General features: G+C 34.0%; 1 protein-coding gene across 1 annotated transcript in view; it reads right to left on the bottom strand.

The window, feature by feature from the left end:
• LOC120503458 (transcription factor 4-like) overlaps positions 1 to 20,447 on the bottom strand; it is a gene marked incomplete at its 3' end in the record, with an annotated part of 83,490 nt that overhangs the window by 9,411 nt on the left and 53,632 nt on the right. The window contains exons 8-9 of the mRNA XM_039711951.1: positions 15,616 to 15,763; positions 14,373 to 14,422 (exon numbers count right to left, since the gene is read on the bottom strand). Coding sequence (XP_039567885.1) covers positions 14,373 to 14,422; positions 15,616 to 15,763 — 198 coding nt within the window. The remainder of the gene's footprint in view (positions 1 to 14,372; positions 14,423 to 15,615; positions 15,764 to 20,447) is intronic.

The raw sequence follows: 20,447 nt of genomic DNA, 5'->3' as shown, positions 1-20,447 counted from the left end.
CTATCAATTCCACTAGTGTTTAATTAATAATTTGCATAAATCCAATTAATTTCCATTATTTAATTAAACAATTATAATCTTAATTTTTTATTAATTATATTTCTATTTAGTTAATATCTAAATTAGTTTCTAATAAATTAATTAAGCCCATTTTATTATAATCAGGTAAGTCAATACTTAATATCGATATTTTAAATGCTAATTAATATTCAAATTATGTCCCAGCTCATTAATATTCGTTAATCATTAATATTCCATTTCCAGCTTGAATTTTAATTAGTATTTCTTTAATTAATCGACTTGCGCCAATCAATTTCTGATTAATTAATATTTAAAATCAATATTTATACTCGAGAAGCGATGTTTAATATATTCCACACATATGCAAATATATGCAAATTCGCTGTGGAATATTGAATGAATCTTTAATTCTCATCAATATTTTCAATCAGATTAATTTCCTGAAGATTAATCGATAATTAATCTCGATAATTAATATCTAATAGATTTTGTGCCTATGTAAATTTATGCAAATTAGAAACTGAATATTCATTAATAGCCAATTTCCATAATTAAATCAATTATTTTCATTAATTCTTTAATATTTAACATCTTGAAGATCAGATTAATCAATATTCAATATTGATAATTAATATTTAGGAAATTTCACATCTATGTAAATATATGCAAATTCAAAATGTAATACTCATGAATATTTAACTTCTTTATCGAATCCAGCGATTTTTCCCTATTAATATTTAATAATCGATTCATTCTCAGATTAATCAATATTTAACATCGATCATTAATGTCTAATAAATTCTGTCTATGTAAATGTATGCAAATTAGATAAGGCATACTCATGAATATTTAATGTCCATGTCTATTACATAATTTTATACCTATTAATATTTAATCTTGGACTATTAGAGTCAGTATTGGATTAATAATTACTTGATATTGATTTTTAATAGAAATAGTTGTTGGTATATTTAATGAGTATGTAAATGTATGCAAATCATCCACAAATATTAAATTTCCATATTTCATACATGAGCTGATTTTGATACATTCATTAAATATCTGATTAGTCAATAATTAATAATTGATATTAAATATTGATAATTAAGATATTATTGGTCTCACATCTATGCAAATATATGCAAATTTGCGCTTGAATATGCATATTTAATTTCCCTATCTAAAGCATCAATTAATTCCTATCAATATTTAATTGCCCGCTGATAGATTTAATATCGGATTAATCAATAATTAATATTGATAATTAATATTTGATGTCTTTCAGTGATGCAAATGTATGCAAATTAGAGATTGCATATTCATGAATATTTAATTTCTTTCCCTAATCCAACCATTTTCTCCTATCAATATTTAATAATCGATTCATAGATCCAATATCAGATTAATCAATATTTAATATCGATAATTAATATTTAATACAGTTTGTGGCCAGGTAAATGTATGCAAATTAGAGATTGAATATTAATTAATAATGAATTTCTATATTCCATCCAATTATTCCTATCAACATCCAATTAATAGATTAAAGATTGGATTAATCATTATTCAATATTGATAATTGATAATTAAAAGTTAAAATGTCTCTCACTTATGCTAATGTATGCAAATTAGAGACTAAATATTCATTAATATTTAATTTATCTATTTAATTTATTGCGTATTATATTATTATGTTATCAATTTAATATTTATTAATATGAATGTATTAACAGCATCATTAATTAATTTAATATTATTAATATTTTAATCTAATTAATTCCACACTAATTAATATTTAGTATCTTCATTTACATCCGTAATTAATCAGCATTAAATATCCATTAAGTATCATAATTTATTACCAATATTCATTATTGGATTTTAATATTTAGCATCTCCAATTAATTCCGTTATTAATAAATATTAATTATTGATTAATTATAATAATCAAATATCAATATTCATGATCGGATTTTCATATGTAATCAATAATTAATATCTCCATTTATTCCCATTTTAAATTGCTAGTAATTATCGGTTTAATTGTTATTAATGATCTATTTAATCAAATTAATCAATAAAAATCAATATTAATTACCAGTGATTATTAATTATTAATATTTCATCAATATTTCAATGATTAATCAATATCAAATATCCATTCAATAAAATTAATTAATCAAATCTCAATATTAATTATCAGATTTTATCTAATTAATTGATCTTTAATAATGTATTAATTTGTTAATTTATTATTTATTGATTACTAATTAATCCATTCTTATTTCGAATTTCCTATTGATTGATCGATATTCATTGATTATTAATTGATCAACAATCATTTATTAATTCCTATAGTGATATAAATTTATTAATTGATTGATCCATTAATTGATTCATTAATTAATTGATTTGTTAATTAATCCTTCCATTCTCATTGATAATTTCTGATTGATTAATTATCAATCAACCCCAGATATTGATTGATTGACTTCCAATATCCTATAGTGATTGATTGAGTTCCAATATTGATTGATTGATTGATGGGTTTCCAAAATTAATTAATGGATTGAGGGATTGATTGATTGATTGAGTTTTAATGATCAGGATTGATTGATGTATTATCTCCTTACAATGTAATTGATTGATTATGTAATTGATTGATTGATTGATTGATTGATTGATTGATTTTCAATGCCCACTATTGATCTCTGGATTGATTCATTTCCAATATAGAACATTGATTGATTGATTGATTGATTGATTGCCTGATTCCTTTAATGATTGGTTTCCTAACTTCCAATATTGATCGATTGACTTTTTTTATTAATTTCCTATTTACCAATATTGATTGATTGATTATTGATCGATTGATTCCTTTTCTGCTTGATTTCCTTCTTACCAATATTGACGGATTGATTGATTACTGATTAATTCCTTTACTGGTTTTATTGATTTCCTTATTACCAATACTGATTGACTATTGCTTTATTTATTGATTGATTTCCTCATTACCAGTATTGACTGATTGATTATTGATTACTGATCGATTCCTTTACTGATTTATTGATTTCCTTCCCAAATAAAGGAAAATACCAATACCAATGGACTGATTGATTTATTGATTTCATTCCAACACCCATCACTGATTGATTGATTCATTGATTGATTGAATGAAAGATTGACTGATTATTGGTTATTGATCCCCCTGGATCCCAAATTCCTGCTGGAAAAATCCCAAATCCTTGGAGCCCCCTGGATTTCCAGGGATTGATTGATTGATTGATTGATTATTGATTATTGATCCCAATAAAAACCTTCATTGCCAAAAATCCCCGAGGAGCAGGAAAAAAAATGGAGGGAAAATGGGAAAAAATGGGGGGAAATTGGGGAAAAAAATGGGGGAAAATTGGGAGAAAAATGGAAAAAATTGTGAAAAAGTTGTGGGGAAAATTTGAAAAAATTGGGGGAAAATGTGGGGAAAAATGGGGGAAAATTTGTGGAATATTGGGAAAAAATTGGGGGGAAATGAGGGAAAACTGGGGAAAATTTGGGGGGAAATGGGAAAAAATTGGAGGAAAAAAGGGGGAAATTAGGGAAAAATTGGGGCAAAAATTGGGGAAAATTTGGGGGGAAATGGGAAAAAATTGGAGGAAAAAAGGGGGAAATTAGGGAAAAATTGGGGCAAAAATTGGGGAAAATTTGGGGTAAAATGAGGGGAAATTGAGGGAAAATTGGGAAAAAATTGGGGGAAAAAGGCAAAAATTGGGAGAAAAATTGGGGGAAATTGGGAAAATTTGGTGTAGGAAAACTGGACAAAAATTGGGGAGAAAGGGGGGAAATTAAGGAAAAGTTGGGACAAAAATGGGGGGAAATTTGGGCAAAAAGAGGAAAAATTGGGAAAAAGTTGGAAGGAAAACGGGGAAAAACGGAGGAAAATTGGGGGGAAATGGGGGAAAAATTGGGGAAAAAATATGGGAAAATTGGAGAAAAAAATGGGAAAATTTGGGGGAAAATTGGGGGAGAAATAGGGGAAAACAGGAAAAAATGGGAAAAATTTGGAATAAATTGAGAATAAATTGGGGGAAAATTGGGAAAAATTTAAGGGATAAGGGGGGGAAAAGAGTGAAATTAGGGAAAAATAATGGGGGGAAATGGGAGAAAATTGGGGGAAAACTGAACATAAAAACTGGGAAAAAGGCTAAAAAAATATTTAAAAAACAAGAATTGGGAATTACAGCCTCAAAACTCCCAACACCCTTTGGGGATTTCACTGCAGATCAACTTTTGCCAGAAAATCCATGAAAAAACATGGAAAAATCCAATTTTTTTTTTTTAGTTTTTACGTATTTTTATGGTTTCTTTGAGATTTTTTTGTTATTTTCCCACATCCTGCCGCGCATTCCTCCCGAAATATCCCAGCAAAGCGAAATAAATGGAAATAATCAATCCCAGCTTCTCCCTCAAACCAACTTCTCCCTCAAACATTCCCAAATTATTTTTTTTCCCCTCAAAAAATTCCCATTTTTCCCTCCAGATGGCGAGCGTACCCTTTTGCCGTCGATTTTTGCCCAAAAAATCCAAGAATTCGCTGCTTCCTTCGGACTTTTTTTTTCCCCCCCCTCACAACTTTTCCTGAGGGTGAAAGCGGCGAAAAGGCGGGAAAAAAGCGCGGGAAAAAAAGCGCGGGAAAAGAAGCAGCGCAGCGCTTACCGCCGTGCAGTACAAGAGGGAACCGCGGCCCGAGAGGAACATCGGCGATGTTCGGCGGCGTTCGGCAAAGATCGGGAACGCCGCGCTGGGGGTTCGGCTTCGGAGCCGCTCCGCTTCGGAGCCGCTCGGGTTCGGAACCGTTCGGAGCCGCTCGGGTTCGGAACCGTTCGGAGCCGCTCGGGTTCGGCTTCGGCTCCGCTCGGCTCCGCTCGGCCGCGCCCCGCTCGGCTCCGCCCCCGCCCCCTCACGGCCCCGCGGAAAAAAATAAGGCAAAAAAAACCGGCAAAAAAAGGCAAAAAAAAGGCAAAAAAGTGGGAAAAAAACGGGATGGGGAGGGGGGGGATGCGGCCGTGGAGATTGCACCTCGCTTTTTGCTCACTTCTTGGCCTTTTTTCCCATTTTTTTCTGGTGTTTTCCCCCTTTTTGCCGCTTTTCCTTCTTCCCGATTTTTCCTCTTTCCCCGTTTTCTTCACTTTTCCTCTGCTTTTTTCTCCCTCATTTCCCTTTTCTCCGTCTTCCTTTCCCAACTTTCTCCCTCTTTTTTTCCCCTCCCCATTCCTCTTCCTTTACTTTCCCTTTTCTCCTTTTTATATTTTCCTTTCCTTTCCCTCCCCTTTTTATATTTTCCCTTGTCCCTCCCCTTTTTATATTTTTCTTTCCTTTCTCTCCCCTTTTTATATTTTCTTCCTCTTCCTTTACTTTCCCTTTTCTCCTTTTTATATTTTCCTTTCCTTTCCCTCCCCTTTTTATATTTTGTCTTCTTTTCCTTCCCCTTTTCCTCATTTTTAATTTTTTTTTCTCTTTTTTTCTTTTCTTTCTCTCCCCTTTCTTTTTAGGATTTGCCGGTTTTATTTTCTTGGGGTTTTTTTCCTGTTTTGGGGGCTCCATTTTGTGGGGTGGGAGAGGGAGAGGGAAAAGCGTGAGGGGAAAGGGAGAGGGGAGAGGGAGAGGGGAAAGGGAGAGGGAAAAGTGTGAGGGGAAAATCGGGAGAGGGGAGAGGGAGAGGGGAAAGGGAGAGGGAAAAGGGTGAGGGGAAAGCGTGAGGGGAAAGGGAGAGGGGAGAGGGAGAGGGAGAAGGGAGAGGGGAAAATCGTGAGGGAAAAGGGTGAGGGAAAAGCGTGAGGGGAAAGTGTGAGGGGAAAAGGGAGAGGGGAAAGGGAGAGGGGAAAGGGAGAGGGGAAAGGGAGAGGGGAAACGGGAGAGGGGAAAATCGTGAGGGGAAAAGGGAGAGGGAAAAGCGTGAGGGGAAAAGGGAGAGGGGAGAGGGAGAGGGGGAAAAATTGCCCCAAAAATGCAGATTTTAGTCCCAAAAACTGAGATAAAATGGCCCCAAAAATTGAGATTTTAACCCCAGAAACTGAGATTACACTGACAGAAAATAGCCCAAAAAATTGCCCTAAAAACCCAGATTTTAACCCCAAAAATGGAGATAAAATGGCCACAAAAATCGAGATTTTAACCTCAGAAACTGAGATAAAACTGCCCTAAAATAACCCCAAAAATTGAGATTTTAACCCCAGAAATTGAGATTAAAGTGCTTGAAAATAGCCCCAAAATTGCCCTAAAAATCCAGATTTTAACCCTAAAAACTGAGATAAAATGGCCCCAAAAATCCAGATTTTAACCCCAAAAACTGAGATAAACCAGGCCTAAAACCAGTTTTAAGTGATCCTTTAAAATTCTTCTCCTGTTCCTAAAGGTGGGATTGAAATCCCAAAATTATCTTAAAAATTTGGGATGGAAATCCTAAAAATTTGGGATGGAAATCCTAAAATTATCCCAAAAACTGGGATTGAAATCCTAAAATTGGGATGGGATTGAAATCCTAAAAATTTGGGATTAAAATCCCAAAATTATCCCAAAAATATCCTACAATTTTTTTTTTGGGATCCCATTTTCCCATAATATTTTTATAGGATTATTTTTCCCCCTAAATATTTTTATAGCATTTTTTTTCCCATAATATTTTTATAGCGTGAGGGGAAAGGGAGAGGGGATTATGGGATCATTTTCCCCAAAATATTTTTATAGGATTATTTTCCCCAGAATATTTTTATGGGATTATTTTCCCCAGAATATTTTATGGGATCATTTTCCCCAAAAAAAATATTTTATAGGATTATTTTCCCCAAAATATTTTTATAGGATAATTTTCCCCTAAATGTTTTAATAGGATTATTTTCCCCAAAATATTTTATGGGATCATTTATCCCAAAATATTTTAATGGGATTATTTTTCCCCAAAATATTTTATAGGATTATTTTTCCCCAATATTTTTATAGGATTATTTTCCCCAAAATATTTTATGGGATCATTTATCCCAAAATATTTTTATGGGATCCCATTTTTCCCAAAATATTTTTATGGGATTATTTTCCCCATATTATCTTTATGGGATTATTTTTCCCAAAAATATTTTTATAGGATTATTTTCCCCTAAATATTTTTATAGGATAATTTTCCCGTAAATATTTTTAGAGGATAATTTTCCCCAAAATATTTGATGGGATTTTTTGCCCTAAATATTTTTAGGATCGTTTCTCCCCCACCAATTCCAAACCCCGCACGGCGCGCGAAGGGTTAACAGCCATATGCTCCCTAATTAGCAGCTTCCTTAATGAACCTGACGAGGAAAAAAAGGCCAAAAATCCCCCCAAAAAAGGAATTTTGGGGGATTTTTTTTTTTTTAATTTTTGGGATCGGGGAGAATTGGGATCGGGGATTTTTTTAGGATTTTTTTGGGATTTTTTGGGGTTTTTTGGGATTTTTTTGGGATTTTTTGGGGTTTTTTGGGATTTTTTTCCCTCCTCCTCCATCCATCAAAGGAGGTTTTGGCAAACATGAAACCGCGGCGATTATGTATGCATGATTTCATCTGCAACTCATTAATATGCAAATGTATGCATATGTTAGTTACTAAATTAAAAATGCAAAGAAGCCCTTCTGGTGATTCTCCAAATTTGGGGGTTTTTGTTTGTTGTAGCAACGTTTTGGGGGAAAAAAATATAAAAAAGGGGAAAGTTTGGGGGGAAAAGATTTTTTGGGAACCTGTTGCAAAAAAAGTCCGAAATCCCCAAAAAAATCCTATAAAAATAGGGAAAAATGGGAGCAGGAGGGGATTTGGGATCCTGAAAATTCCAGGGGCTGGGATCCCAAAAATTCCAGGATCTGACCCCAAAAATTCCAGGATTTTGATCCCAATGAATAATTCCAGGATTTCAACCCCAAAAAATTCCAGGATCTGACCCCAAATAATTCCAGGATCCCAATAAATAATTCCAGGATTCCGGCTCCCAAAATTCCAGGATTCGATCCCCATAATTCGAGGATCTGACCCCAAAAATTCCAGGATTCAACCCCAAAAATTCCAGGAATTTGGGATCCTAAAAATTCCAGGGTCTGGGGTTCCGACCCCAAAAATTCCAGGATTCTGACCCCAAATTATTCCAGGATTTCGACCCCAATAATTCCAGGAATTTGGAATCCTAAAAATTCCAGGATTATGGGATTCCGACCCCAAATAATTCTGGGAATTTGGGATCCTAAAAATTCCAGAGATGAGATCCCGAAAATTCCAGGATTTTGATCCCAATGAATAATTCCAGGATTTCAACCCCAAAAAATTCCAGGATCTGACCCCAAATAATTCCAGGATCCCAATAAATAATTCCAGGATTCCGGCTCCCAAAATTCCAGGATTCGATCCCAATAATTCCAGGATTCTGACCCCAAATAATTCCAGGATTTCGACCCCAAAAATTCTGGGAATTTTGGATCCTAAAAATTCCAGGGTCTGGCGTTCTGACCCCAATAATTCCAGGAATTTGGGATCATGAAAATTCCAGGATTATGGGATTCCGAAAATTCCAGGATTTGACCCCAAATAATTCCAGGATCCCAATGAATAATTCCAGGATTTCAACCCTAAAAATTCCAGGATTCCAACCCCAAATAATTCCAGGATTCTGACCCCAAATAATTCCGGGAATTTGGGATCCTAAAAATTCCAGAGATGAGATCCCGAAAATTCCAGGATTTGACCCCAAATAATTCCAGGATCCCAATGAATAATTCCAGGATCTGACCCCAAAAATTCCAGGATTCAGGGATCCCAATAATTCCAAAATCCCCAAAGGAAGCATGTCCCAAATGAGCCACAATCCCAAATAATGAATCAAAATCCTAAATAGGTGAGGTCCCGAAAATTCCAGGATTTGACCCCAAATAATTCCAGGATCCCAATGAATAATTCCAGGATTTCAACCCTAAAAATTCCAGGATTCCAACCCCAAATAATTCCAGGATTCTGACCCCAAATAATTCCGGGAATTTGGGATCCTAAAAATTCCAGAGATGAGATCCCGAAAATTCCAGGATTTGACCCCAAATAATTCCAGGATCCCAATGAATAATTCCAGGATCTGACCCCAAAAATTCCAGGATTCAGGGATCCCAATAATTCCAAAATCCCCAAAGGAAGCACAGTCCCAAATGAGCCACAATCCCAAATAATGAATCAAAATCCTAAATAAGTGAGGCACAATCCCAAAGGAACCGGAATCCCAAAGAACCAACGACAATCCTAAAGAATCTCAATCCCAAATCCCAAATCCGCAATCCCGAATGAGCCAGAATCCCAAATAAATGAACCACAATCCCAAAGGAACCAAAATCCTAAATAATGAATGAGGATCCCAAATGAACCAGAATCCTAAATAAGGAACCGGAATCCCGAAGGAACCGGAATCCTAAATAATGAACCGGGATCCCAAAGGAACCAGGTTCTGATCCTAATCCTGGTTCTAATCCTGCTCCCGCTCCTAATCCCGATCCTGCTCCTAACCCTAATCCTGCTCCTAATCCTGGTCCTAATTCCAGTCCTGATCCTAATCCTGCTCCTGCTCCTAACCCTAATCCTGCTCCTAATCCTGGTCCGTCTCTTAATCCTGGTCCTAATCCCAGTTCTGATCCTAATCCCGGTCCCTCTCCTAATCCTAAACCTGGTTTTATTCCTGATCCTGTTCCCAAACCTGGTCCTAATTCCAGTCCTGATCCTAATCCTGATCCTAATCCTGGTTCTAATCCTCATCTCTCTCCTAATCCTGGTCTCTCTCTTAATCCTGGTTCTGATCCTGCTCCTGCTCCTAAATCCTGGCCCTTGTCCTGATCCTAATCCTGGTCCTGCTCCTAATCCTCATGGTGCTTCTAATCCTGCTCCTAATCCTGGTTCTAATCCTAATCCTCATCTTTCTCCTAATCCAGCCCCTGATCCTAATCCCGGTTCTAGTCCTGCTCCTAACCCTAATGAATAATTCCATCCTGGTCCTGATCCCAATCCTGGTCCTGATCCTAATCCTGATCCTGGTTCTAATCCTAATCCTGGTTCTAATCCCAGTCCCTCTCCTAATCCTGCTCCTAATCCTGCTCCTAATCCTAATCCTGGTTCTAATCCTAATCCTCCTACTAATCTGGGTCCTGACCCTAATCCTGGTCCCAATCCTGCTCCTAATCCTAATCCTGATATTTCTCCTAATCCCGGTCCCTCTCCTAATCCTGGTCCTAATCCTAATTTTTCTCCTAATCCTGGTCCTGCTTCTAGTCCCAGTCCCCCTCCTAATCCCAGTTCTAATCCTAATCCCGGTCCTGATCCTAATCCTGATCCTGTTCCTAATCCTAATCCTGGTCCCTCTCCTAATCCTGGTTCGAACCCTAATCCTTTTACTAATCTGGGTCCTGCTCCTAATCCCGGTCCTGATCCTGGTTCTAATCCTAATCCTGGTCCTGATCCTAATCCTGGTTCGAACCCTAATCCTTTTACTAATCTGGGTCCTGCTCCTAATCCCGGTCCTGATCCTGGTTCTAATCCTAATCCTGGTTCTAATCCCAGTCCTGCTCCTAATCCTGGTGCCTCTCCTAATCCTGGTTCTGATCCCCATCCTCCTCCTAATCTGGGTCTTGATTCTAATCCCGGTCCTAATCCTGGTCCTAATTCCAGTCCTGATCCTAAACCTGCCTCTAATCCTGGCCCTACTCCTAATCCTGGTTCTAATTCTGATCCCGCTCCTAATCCTGGCCCTTGTCCTAATCCTGGTCCTGCTCCTAATCCTAATCCTGCTCCTGGTTCTAATACTACTCCTCATCTTTCTCCTAATCCCGCTCCTAATCCCAGTTCTAATCCTAATCCTGCTCCTAATCCCAGTTCTAACCCTAATCCCACTCCTAATCCCGCTCCTAATCCCAGTTCTAATCCTAATCCCGCTCCTAATCCCAGTTCTAATCCTAATCCTGCTCCTAATCCCAGTTCTAACCCTAATCCCACTCCTAATCCCGCTCCTAATCCCAGTTCTAATCCTAATCCCGCTCCTAATCCCAGTTCTAATCCTAATCCCGTTCCTAATCCCGGTCTCTCTCCTAACCCTAATCCCGTTCCTAATCCCAGTTCTAATCCTAATCCCACTCCTAATCCCAGTTCTAACCCTAATCCCGCTCCTAATCCCAGTTCTAATCCTAATCCCGCTCCTAATCCTGGAACGAGGGAATCCCTCCCGACATCAATCCTGAATTTTCCCTCCCAAATTCAAGCCGCGATCGAGATCGGAACGATATGCAAATAAGGGGGTGTCGCTATGCAAATTGTATGCAAATGAGGCGCTGATCCATCTCAATTCTATGCTACTAAGACGCATCAATATCAGAATGATATGCAAATGAGGCGGTATCGATATCAGAACTGTATGCAAATGAGGCTCTGTCAATATCAGAATGATATGCAAATGAGGCTGTAACAAGATCAGAATGATATGCAAATGAGGCGGTATCGATATCAGAACTGCATGCAAATGAGGCGATATTTAATCTCAGTTCTATGTGAGTAAGACTGGATCAATATCGGACTGATATGCAAATGAGGCAGTATCGATACCAAAACTATATGCAAATGATGTGGGGTCAATATGCAAAATGTATGCAAATGAGGTGCTAATCCATATCCATGCTGTGCGGATACGATTGGATCGAGACCAGACTGATATGCAAATAAGGTATTGATATCAGAACTATATGCAAATGAGGCTGCACCAATAGCAATATGATATGCAAATGAAGGCGGTATCAATATCAGAACTGCATGCAAATGAGGCGATATTTAATCTCAGTTCTATGTGAGTAAGACTGGATCAATATCGGACTGATATGCAAATGAGGCTGCACCAGTATATATCAGTATGATATGCAAATGAGGTCGTATCGATATCAGAACTATATGCAAATGAGGCCATGCCAATATCAATACGATATGCAAATGAAGCACGATCAATATCAGAATGATATGTAAATGAGATTGCACCAATACCAGAATGATATGCAAATGAAGCACGATCAATATCAGAATGACATGCAAATGAGATCGCACCGATATCAGAATGATATGCAAATAAAGCTGGATCGATATCAGGACTCTATGCAAATTAGGCTGTGCCCATATTAATATTATACACAAATGAGGTGGTATCAAGATCAGAACTGTATGCAAATGAGGCACTGTTAACACCAGAATGATATGCAAATGAGGCTGTATCGATATCTCAGCGATATGCAAATGAGGCAGTGTCAATATCAGAGTGATATGCAAATGAGATGGTGTAAATATCCAAGTTGTATGCAAATGAGGCACTATCAATAACAGAGTTGTATGCAAATGTGATTAGATAAATACCAATAGTATATGCAAATGAGGCTGTATCGATACCACAGCGATATGCAAATGAGGCACTATCAATAACAGAGTTGTATGCAAATGTGATTAGATAAATATCAACAGTATATGCAAATGAGGCTGTATCGATATCACAGCGATATGCAAATGAGGCACTATCAATACCAGAATGATATGCAAATGAGGCTGTATCTACACCGACAGTATATGCAAATGAGGTTGCATCAATATCAGAATATGAAAATGAGGTACAATCGATATCAGAATCATATGCAAATGAGACTATCGATACCAGAACAATATGCAAATTAGCCACTATCGATATCAACAGTATATGCAAATGAGGCTGTATTGATACCAGAATAATATGCAAATGAGGTATTTTCTCTATCACAACTGTATGCAAATGAGGCGGTATCAACACCAAAAATATATGCAAATGAGGTTATACTGATAGCCAAATTATATGCAAATTAGGCTGGATCGATACCCAAATGATATGCAAATGAGGCATGATATCTATCACCATTATATGCAAATGAGGCACTACCAGCACCAAGAGCTTGTATTGACAGCAGGATGGTATGCAAATGAGGTGGGATCAATACCCAAATGATATGCAAATGAGGCCGAATATCATTTTACATCAACCAAACCCAAAAATTCAAATCCATCCTCATTAAAATTCAAATTTTTTCCCCTCATTACCCAAAAATTCCCACAATTCCTTTCGGGATTTTTTTGGGATTTCCACCCAAAAAATCCCCAAAAAATCCCCCCAAAAATGCGAATAAATCCCTAAAAAATCCTAAAAACTCCTAAAAATCCCAAAAACCCCAAAAATTCCGAAACAATCCCATAAATCCTAAAAAAATCCCATTAAAAAAAAACAGAAAACCCCCCAAAAATCCTAAAAAAATCCTTACCCACAATTCCTTTCGGGATTTTTTTGGGATTTCCACCCAAAAAATCCCAAAAAAATCCCCCCAAAAATGCGAAAAAATCCCTAAAAAATCCTAAAAACTCCTAAAAATCCCAAAAACCCCAAAAATTGCAAAAACCCCAAAACCCCAAAAATTCCGAAACAATCCCATAAATCCTAAAAAAATCCCATTAAAAAAAAACAGAAAACCCCCCAAAAATCCTAAAAAAATCCTTAAAAAATTCCTAAAAAAACCTAAAAAATCCCCAAAAAATCCTTAAAAAATCCTAAAAAACCCCAAAAACCTCAAAACCCCCAAAACCCCAAAAATTCCGAAACAATCCCATAATCAGGGGGGGCACACCAAAACCCTCGGGGGCACCCCAAAACACAATCCCCAAAAAATCATAAAAAAACCACTAAAAAATACCAAAAAAATCCTAAAAAATCCCAAAAACCTCAAAAACCCCAAAACCCCAAAAAATCCTAAAAAATCCCCCAAAAAATCCTAAAAACTCCTAAAAAATCCCAAAAAATCCTAAAAAATCTCAAAAAAATCCCCAAAAATTCCAGAAATCCTAAAGAAATCCCAAAACCCCCCAAACCCCCCGAAAAGTCCCCAGCAAAAACCCCAAAACCCCAAAAATTCCGAAACAATCCCATAAATCCTAAAAAAATCCCATTAAAAAAAAACAGAAAACCCCCCAAAAATCCTAAAAAAATCCTTAAAAAATTCCTAAAAAAACCTAAAAAATCCCCAAAAAATCCTTAAAAAATCCTAAAAAAATCCCTAAAAAATCCTAAAAAATCCCAAAAACCTCAAAAACCCCAAAACCCCAAAAAATCCTAAAAAATCCCCCCAAAAATCCTAAAAACTCCTAAAAAAATCCCAAAAAATCCTAAAAAATCCTAAAAAATCTCAAAAAAATCCCCAAAAATTCCAGAAATCCTAAAGAAATCCCAAAACCCCCCAAACCCCCCGAAAAGTCCCCAAAACTTACGGAGGACGGCAAACCCGGCGGAACCTTCCGGACTTTTTTTGTCTGAACTTCTGGAAAAAAGGGGAAAAATGGGATTTGGGGTTTTTGGTTAGAGGGGATTTTTGGAGTTTTCATGAGGTTTTGGGGATTTTGGGGTTTCTTTGGGGTTTTTGGGGGGTTTTGGGATTTTTTTGGGACTTTTTTGGGGTTTTTTGAGATTTTTTTAGGTTTTTTGGGGGATTTTTTAGGATTTTTTAAGGATTTTTTTATTTTTTAGGATATTTTTAGGAATTTTTTAGGATTTTTTTAGGATTTTTTGGGGATTTTTTGGGATTTTTCAGGATTTTTGGGGGATTTTTTGGGGATTTTTTGGGGATTTTTTTTATTTTTGGGGATCTTTTAGGATTTTTGGGTGTTTTGGGTTTTTTGGGGATTTTTTTAAAAGGGTTTTTTTAGGATTTTGGGGGATTTTTGGGGGTTTTTAATGGGAATTTTTTTTTAGGATTTTTGGGATTTTTGGGGGATTTTTTTCAGATTTTTTGGGATTTTTTTGGATTTTTGGGATTTATGTGATTTTTTGGGGATTTTGGGGGTTTTGGGGGTTTTATGGCGTTTTTAGGGGGTTTTGGGGCTTTTGGGATTTTTGGGATTTTGGGGGTTTTTTGGGACTTTATGGGATTTTTGGGGGATTTTTTTAGCATTTTGGGGGGGGGTTGGGGATTTTTTGGGGATTTTTTAGGATTTTTTTAGGATTTTTGGGGGATTTTTAAAAAATTTTTTAGTATTTTTAAAGGATTTTTTGGGGTTTTTTGGGGATTTTTTGGAATTTTTTTAGGATTTTTTTATCATTTTTGGGAATTTTTAGGATTTTTTTGGGTTTTTTTAGGATTTTTTTATTTTTTTAGGATTTTTTGCTGATGTTTTAGGATTTTTTAGGATTTTTTAGGCTTTTTTTGGATTTTTTTGGGGGTTTTTTAGTATTTTTTGGGGTTTTTGGGGTTGGGGTGGGAATATGGAATTGGGATTTTTTAGGATTTTTTTAGGATTTTTTGGGGGATTTTATGGGAATTTTTTAGGATTTTGGGGTTTTTATGGGATTTTTTCAGGATTTTTGGGGGTTTTGTGGTTGGGGTGGGAATATGGGATTGGGATTTATGGGATTTGGGGTTTTGGGGTTGCTCACCCATGGAGGAGCCGTGCAGGGGTCTCTGGGATTTATGGGATTTAAGGGATTTGTGGGATTTGGGGTTGTGGGGTCGCTCACCCATGGAGGAGCCGTGCAGGGGTCTCCGGCGCGCGCTGCCCCCGTACTGGTAGAACTGGGAGCCCGGCTTGCTGGGGGACAGCGCCCCGGGCGTGGCCAGCTCCATGTCCCCTCCCAGCAGGCTCTGCTGCACACGGAACACGCGGCTCTGCATCCGACCCCGACCCTTAGCCCAATCCCAAACCTGACCCTGATCCCAACCCCAATCCCAATCCCAACCCCGATCCCAATCCTGATCCCGATCCCAATCCCAACCCTGATCCCTATCCCAATGCCGACCCCAATCCCGACCCAAATCCCAATCCCAATCCTGGCCCCAATCCTGATCCCAATCCTGATCCCAACCCCGATCCTGATCCCGATCCCAATCCCAATCCTGACTCCAATCCCGATCCTGACCTTGATCCCAATTCTGATCCCAACCCCGATCCCGATCCCGTTCCCAACCCCAATCCCGACCCAAATCCCAATCCCAATCCTGGCCCCGATCCTGATCCCGATCCCAACCCCAACCCCAATCCCAATCCTGATCCCAGTCCCAATCCTGATCCTGATTCCAACTCCAATCCTGATCCCGACCCCAATCCCAATCCTGAATCTGATCCTAATTCTGATCCAAATTCTGCGATCCTAATCCTGATCCTGACCCTGGTCCTGATGCAAATCCCAATCTCAATCCCAATTCCGATCCCAATCCCGATCCTAATCCCAACCCCAACCCCAACCCCAATCCCAATATAATAGAATGCAATATAATTAATAAGGAATTAAATGTCTGGGGGTGGGGATTGGGATGCAAGGGGTTAAATTGTATAAAATCGATATAAAATAATGTATAAAATCAAATATCTCAAATACGGGCAATGCACAGAGGATGGGAAGTAGAAAATATAGAATGTGTTAATTAGCTAATGATTCATTAGGATGATTATATTTGGATTCTATAGGAGTGTGCTTTGTATAGAATATCATGTATAGAATGGATTAAATATGAAATATTAAACATTGAATATTGAATATTAAATATTAACTATAAAATATTAAATTAAATATTAAATATTAAGTATTGAAAAATAAATACTAAATTTATATTTTATATAGAATGTATAATATATAGAATGTGTTATACATTATTTATACAGAATTTATTATGCATTAATTATTAAATATCATTTATACAATTGGAATTTATTTTCCATAGAATGCCTCATATAGAGAATGTATTTTCTAGAGGATGTATTATGTATTAATTATTAATTATGTATGTATTAATTATTAATTATGTACCATCTAGAATGTATTTTGCATATATTGGATATTGTGTATTAAATATTACATATAGAATGCTTTCTATATTATTATATATGTCATGTCTTTTATATTAGTAATTAATATATTTATATGAATATATATATAGATATTAATATATTAATAGATATTATTATACTGATATGTTAATATATATTTATATTTTATATAAAATATATGTTAACATATATATTAATATGTTAATACATAAAAATATATTGATATGGATACATACATTAATATGTTCATATGTATGTATTAATATGTAATGCCCTATGTACATAATGTACATATTTATATATTAAATACTGTATTATTATATAGTATAAATTATATAATGAATAATATATAACAATATAGAATAATATGTAATGTCTTATATATGTACAATATATATAATGTATCACATGTAATGTATTATATATAATGTACAAAATGTGTAATGCAATAAATATTATAATTCTATATTATTACTAATTGTAATTAATATATTGTATATTATGTATAATATAATGTGCTAATATACTGTAAATTATTATAAATACTATAATATACAACTATATATTATATATTAATATTATTAATAATGTAATATATTATTAATCTATTACATATTAATACGTTATATCCAATGTATTCAAATATAATATATTAATAAATCATGGATTAAGTATAGCGCACTATATAGAATGCATTGAATACAATGTATGGTGTTTGCAATGCATTAAATATAATAAATTCCATATAATATATTCCATATCTAATGTATTCAATATCTATAATGTATTCCCTATATAATGTATTCAATTATAATGTATTCAATATAGATGTATTCAATTATAATGTATTAAATATAGAATATATTCAATACATAATGTAATCAATGTATAACATTCAAGATATAATGTATTCAATATATAATGTATTCAATTATAATATATTCAATTATAATGTCTTTCAATAATAATGTAATCAATGTATAACATTCAAGATATAATGTATTCAATATATAATGTATTCAATATATGAATTCAATTATAATATATTCAATTCTAATGTACTCAATATATAATATATTTGATATATTCAATACATAATGTGTTCAATGTATAATATACTCAATATGTAATATATTCAATATATAACGTAGTCAATATGTAATGTATTCAATATATAATATATCAATATATATTCAATATGAAATGTATTCAATACATAATATCTTCAATATTTTCTATGTTCAATACAGAATGTGCTCAATATACAATATATTCAATAGATAATGTGTAATGTATTCAATATATAATATATCAATATATATTCAATATATAACGTAGTCAATACGTAATGTATTCAATATTTTCTATGTTCAATACAGAATGTGCTCAATATACAATATATTCAATAGATAATGTGTTATGGTCAATATATAATGTATTCTATATGTATTGTATTCAATACATAATATATTCAATATATAATAGATTTAATATATAACGTATTCTATATCGAATGTATTCAATGTCTAATGCATTCAACATATAATACATTCAATGTATAATGTATTCAATTGTAATATATTTAATGTGTACTGTGTTCCAAAATAATACATTCAGTTATGAGGTATGCAATGTGCAATGTATTCAATGTCTAATGCATTCTATATATAATGCATTCAATGTATAATGTATTCAGTCGTATTCAGTAAATAATGCATTCAATTGTCTTCAATACATGATGTATTCAATACCTAATGCATTGAATATACAATATATTCCATATGTAACGTATTCAATTATAATGTATTCAATACCTAATGTGTTTGATATATAATGTATTCAATATGGAATGTATTCAATATGTAGTATATTCAGTATAGAACGTATTCAATATGTAATATATCACTATGGAATGCATTCAATACATAATGTATTAAATATTTAATATATTTAATATATACTGTATTCAATATATGATATTCAATATATAATGCGCACAGTATGTAATGTATTCAATATGTGATGTATTCAATTATAATATATTCAATAGATAACATGATTAACTACAATATATTCAAAGCATAATGTGATCGATATCTAATGTATTCAATACATAATATATTCAGTATGTAATATATCAATATAGAATGTATTCAATACAGAATGTGTGCAATATGTAATGTATTCAATATAGAATGTATTCAATATAGAATGTATCCAATATATAACATACAGTATGTAACGTATTCAATTATAACGCATTCAATACATAATGTGTTCGATATAGAATGTATTGAATATATTATATATCCAATACAGAATGTACAATGTATTCAATACAGAATGTGTGCAATATGTAATGTATTCAATATAGAATGTATTCAATACAGAATGTGTGCAATATGTAATGTATTCAATATAGAATGTATTCAATACAGAATGTGTGCAATATGTAATGTATTCAATATAGAATGTATTCAATATAGAATGTATCCAATATATAACATACAGTATGTAACGTATTCAATTATAACGCATTCAATACATAATGTGATCGATATCTAATGTATTCGATATATAATATATTCAGTATGTAATATATCAATATAGAATGCATTCAACACAATGCTTTAAATGTATAATATATTGAATGGAATGTATTCAATTATCATGTATTCAAGATGTAATATATCCAATATATAACATTCAATTATAATATAGTCAATACGTAATGTGTTTGCTATATAATGTATTCAATAAATAATATATACAGTATAGAATGAATTCAAGATGTAATATATCGGTATATAATGTATTCAATATGGAATGTATTCAATAGATAATGTGTCCAATATAGAATGTATTAAATATAAAGTGTATTACATATATAATATATTCAAGATACAATGCATTCAAGATGTAATATATCAATATATTCAATATATATCAGTATATACAGTATATTGAATGTATGATGTATTCGATATATAACCTATTCGATATAATGCATTAAACATACAGAGTGTGAAATGGAATGCCGTGTGCATGTAACGCACTACACATATGTGAATGCCAGATAATGTGTTCAGTATCCGTCATGTGTTCCATGCGCAATGTGTGGAACATCGTGTGTTACTCTGCAGAGCGTTCCATGGGTGTGAAATCGATGGCGTGGATCTACAATGCATTCAGTATATTCCACAGACAGTGTCTTACATACAGCGTGTATATATATGAGCTATATTATCATGGATAATAAATATCATATATTAAATACAGTCTAAAGTATATAATATGTAATATATAACACATAACATAGATCATATATCATATATCATATATCATATATCATATCATATATAATATATAATATATAATATGAAATACATTGTATATTATATAAATGATATAATATGAAATATAATAAATATAAAATATATAATATAAAATATATTTAACACATATATTATACAATACATATAGAACACCATGTATTATATATTATATAATATTTATATTATATTA

This window comes from Passer montanus, unplaced genomic scaffold (assembly GCF_014805655.1).
Source record: "Passer montanus isolate IOZ18808 unplaced genomic scaffold, ASM1480565v1 scaffold258, whole genome shotgun sequence".
Lineage (NCBI taxonomy): Eukaryota > Metazoa > Chordata > Aves > Passeriformes > Passeridae > Passer > Passer montanus.
This window is presented reverse-complemented; position numbering and strand designations above follow the sequence as displayed.